This window comes from Bos mutus, chromosome 8 (genome assembly GCF_027580195.1).
Source record: "Bos mutus isolate GX-2022 chromosome 8, NWIPB_WYAK_1.1, whole genome shotgun sequence".
In the NCBI taxonomy this organism is placed as follows: domain Eukaryota; kingdom Metazoa; phylum Chordata; class Mammalia; order Artiodactyla; family Bovidae; genus Bos; species Bos mutus.
This window is the reverse complement of record NC_091624.1, coordinates 44,201,457-44,204,647: the sequence shown is the minus strand read 5'-3', so window position 1 is coordinate 44,204,647 and position 3,191 is coordinate 44,201,457. Positions and strand designations below refer to the sequence as shown.

Sequence of the window (3,191 nt, the reverse complement as noted above, 5' to 3'; positions counted from 1 at the left end):
TCCAGTGCCCAGTTTCTTCACATGTAAAGTGGAGATAGTAATATTTCTTGTGTTATAGGTTTATTAAGAGGATTAAACCATGTGTATAAAGTGCCTGCCTCTTTGGGAACCCGTTATAAATGGTAGTCGGGCTGATGACCATTACTACCCTGGCCAAGTGTCCAAGCTTCCCGAAAATGTAATGTTGGAAACTTAAGAGCGCCTACAATAAAACATTTCATTTATTGACAAAAACACAGAACCAAGAAAGGACTAGGGGGTCACAAAAAGGGTGAACCTGAAAGATGTAACAATCAGTGGGACAGTCAGCCCCAAATTATTTCTGATCACTGAAGCTGTAGCATCTTCCATTCAGAAAATTGAATGTACATCAGAGACTCCAATCGAGGCTTCATAAAAAAATGAATAAACAGAAACCTCAATTAAATAGAATTGGGAGACCAGAAGGGCAAGTTCTCATGTCCTGAGAGGCTAGCAGACCTTACTAGGAAGAAGAAAGACTCCTCTTCGTTCCTGACAAGGAGTCAGCCAATGAAAAGCCATGGACTCTGCTTATATTCCTTTTCCTCTCTATAAAATTGTTATCCTTCTTTTGCTGCTTAGGTATTTGTACACGGTTTACCATAATTGCAAAACTTGAATTGCAATTTTCTGTGGACCCCAATTAAACCCACCTTTGCTAAAAAAAAAAAAAATCTGTCATTCTATTTGTTTCTTTTTTTTTAAATTTATTATTATTATTTTTTTTACTTTACAATATTGTATTGGTTTTGCCATACATCAACATGCATCCACCACAGATGTACACATGTTCCCCATCCTGAACCCCTCTCCCACCTCCCTCCCCATACCATCCCTCTGATTCAACAGCCTGGAGACTTTTTACTGAGTGTTGCAAGTCACAAGCTCTCATGGCTTCCCAAAGCTGCCAGGGGTTTTATTGGACTGAACATTTACATATAAACCAGTGAGCTAACGTGGCTACATCAACAGTTAATGCAACCTCAGACTCCAGCCAATGAGAGTGTTGCAGTTAAGGTTAAGTCTTGGCCCCTGCAATCTGAATCAGTCCTTTGGCAGGGGAAGATGGCCATAAGAACCATTTAAAAGTGATGCTCCAGATGCTCCTTGCACCATGATGCTGACGGTCTGTACGCTTTCCATAAAAAGTTGGAGAAGAAGAAAAAGATATTGGGGCAAGGAGAGGAAGAGAAGGTACAGAACTACCTGCTGTAATTCTGTGAAGAGTAGCAAGGAGGGGGTTGGGTTTGGCTGCTATAAGGGAAATCTCACCAGGGACTGAGAAAACAAGGCCAGAAAACGTGCTGCCTCCACGAGCACTGAGTGGAGTGTGCTGTCCCCATGAGGACCAAGGTCACATTTGATGGCCCTCTTCATAGAGACTGCAAGGGAATTCCTATTCTGGGTATCAGGCTGGAACGACAGTGTCTCAAGTCAATTCCTTTTCTACTCCAAGGCTATCTTTCTAAATTGCCTAACCTTGCACCACCACACCTTGCCTAACAAGGGCCTAACTAGGAAACAGAAACCAACTTAGCTTTAAGGAGTAACTTTAAGTTGTATGGGAAAGTATTGCATATAATTGCAGAACAAAAAGAAAAACAGCTCTTTTCGTGCCTAGCACAGCTATGGCTCGGGGTCCCAAGAAGCACCTGAAATACGTAGCAGCTCCAAAACATTGGATGCTGGATGAACTGACTGGTGTGTTTGCCCCTCGTCCATCTACTGGCCCCCACAAGCTAAGGGAATGTCTCCCCCTATTCATTTTCCTAAGGAATAGACTTAAGTATGCCCTAACTGGAGATGAAGTAAAGAAGATTTGCATGCAGCGTTTCACTAAGATTGATGGCAAAGTCTGCACAGATATAACCTACCCTGCTGGTTTTATGGATGTCATCAGCATTGATAAGACTGGAGAGAATTTTCATTTGATCTATGACACCAAGGGTCGCTTTGCTGTTCATCGTATTACACCTGAGGAGGCCAAGTATAAATTGTGCAAAGTAAGAAAGATATTTGTGGGGACAAAAGGAATCCCTCATCTGGTAACCCATGATGCTCGTACCATCCGTTACCCTGATCCACTCATCAAGGTGAATGGTACCATTCAGATTGACTTGGAGACTGGCAAGATTACTGATTTCATCAAATTTGACACTGGTAACCTGTGCATGGTGACTGGAGGTGCTAGCCTGGGAAGAATTGGTGTGATTACAAACCGGGAGAGACATCCAGGTTCTTTCGATGTGGTTCATGTGAAAGATGCGAACGGCAACAGCTTTGCCACACGGCTCTCAAACATTTTCGTTTTTGGTAAAGGCAACAAACCGTGGATCTCTCTTCCCCGTGGAAAGGGTATTTGCCTTACCATTGCTGAGGAGAGAGATAAGAGATTGGCAGCCAAACAGAGCAGTGGATAAAATGATCTCTATATGATGTGATTGGAAAAGTCTTTGTAATTAAAGATAATACCAAGTGAAAAAAAAAGGAAAGCAAAGCAAAAGCCCAACATACGGCACGACATCAATAAAATAAATTTTGTCAACATGCCAAGGGAAAAGGGGAGGAGGTGTCATTGCAGGGGTAGGGTACACATGGAACTGACAAGCCAGATGGAACACTGAGGCCACCAGAGGTGTAACTGGGAATTACTAACCCCAGATCACAGGGCCCAGGTAGGAAGGAGTGTCCCTGATGACCAGGACCACTGCTGGGAGCTGGCATCACAGGTGGGCTTCTTCACCATGGCCTGCGGCAATGGAGGAGCAGCCAGAGGGCACTAGCATCTCCTTTCTTCATGTTTCTCAGTCTCCCAACAAGGTCTTCACTGTCAGACCCATCCAGAAGCCAAACCTGGGTGCCTGGGAAATGCAGCCTGCAGGAGCCAGCCCCCCTGTAACACAGAGGAAGTGCAAAGAAACTATGAGGAATAATCTGAGAGCAATCTGGGCGAAGACTGGCCCAATCCACCCTACATCAGTTTGTTGGTCAAAAAATAACGCAGGGGATTGTTTTTTTGAAGGATCAATCTCAGAGCAGATAAGAAACATGCCTGTCCTCCAGGGCAGAAGATTTTCCAGAGGTCTGCCCATTTAGGTCAGGCTTAACTCTGCTGGACAATCTGTGGATTGCATGAGGACATCCTCCAAGAATCTGACCTTTTACTCTGA

General features: G+C 44.0%; 1 protein-coding gene across 1 annotated transcript; it reads left to right on the top strand.

Annotated features, from left to right (window-relative positions):
* Positions 1-1,649: 1,649 nt before the first annotated feature.
* On the top strand, positions 1,650-2,524 carry LOC102285598 (small ribosomal subunit protein eS4, X isoform). Its single transcript, XM_005909836.2, has one exon. It carries the CDS (start codon positions 1,650-1,652, stop codon positions 2,439-2,441), a length of 792 nt encoding a protein of 263 aa, XP_005909898.1. The 3' UTR covers positions 2,442-2,524.
* Positions 2,525-3,191: the final 667 nt, after the last annotated feature.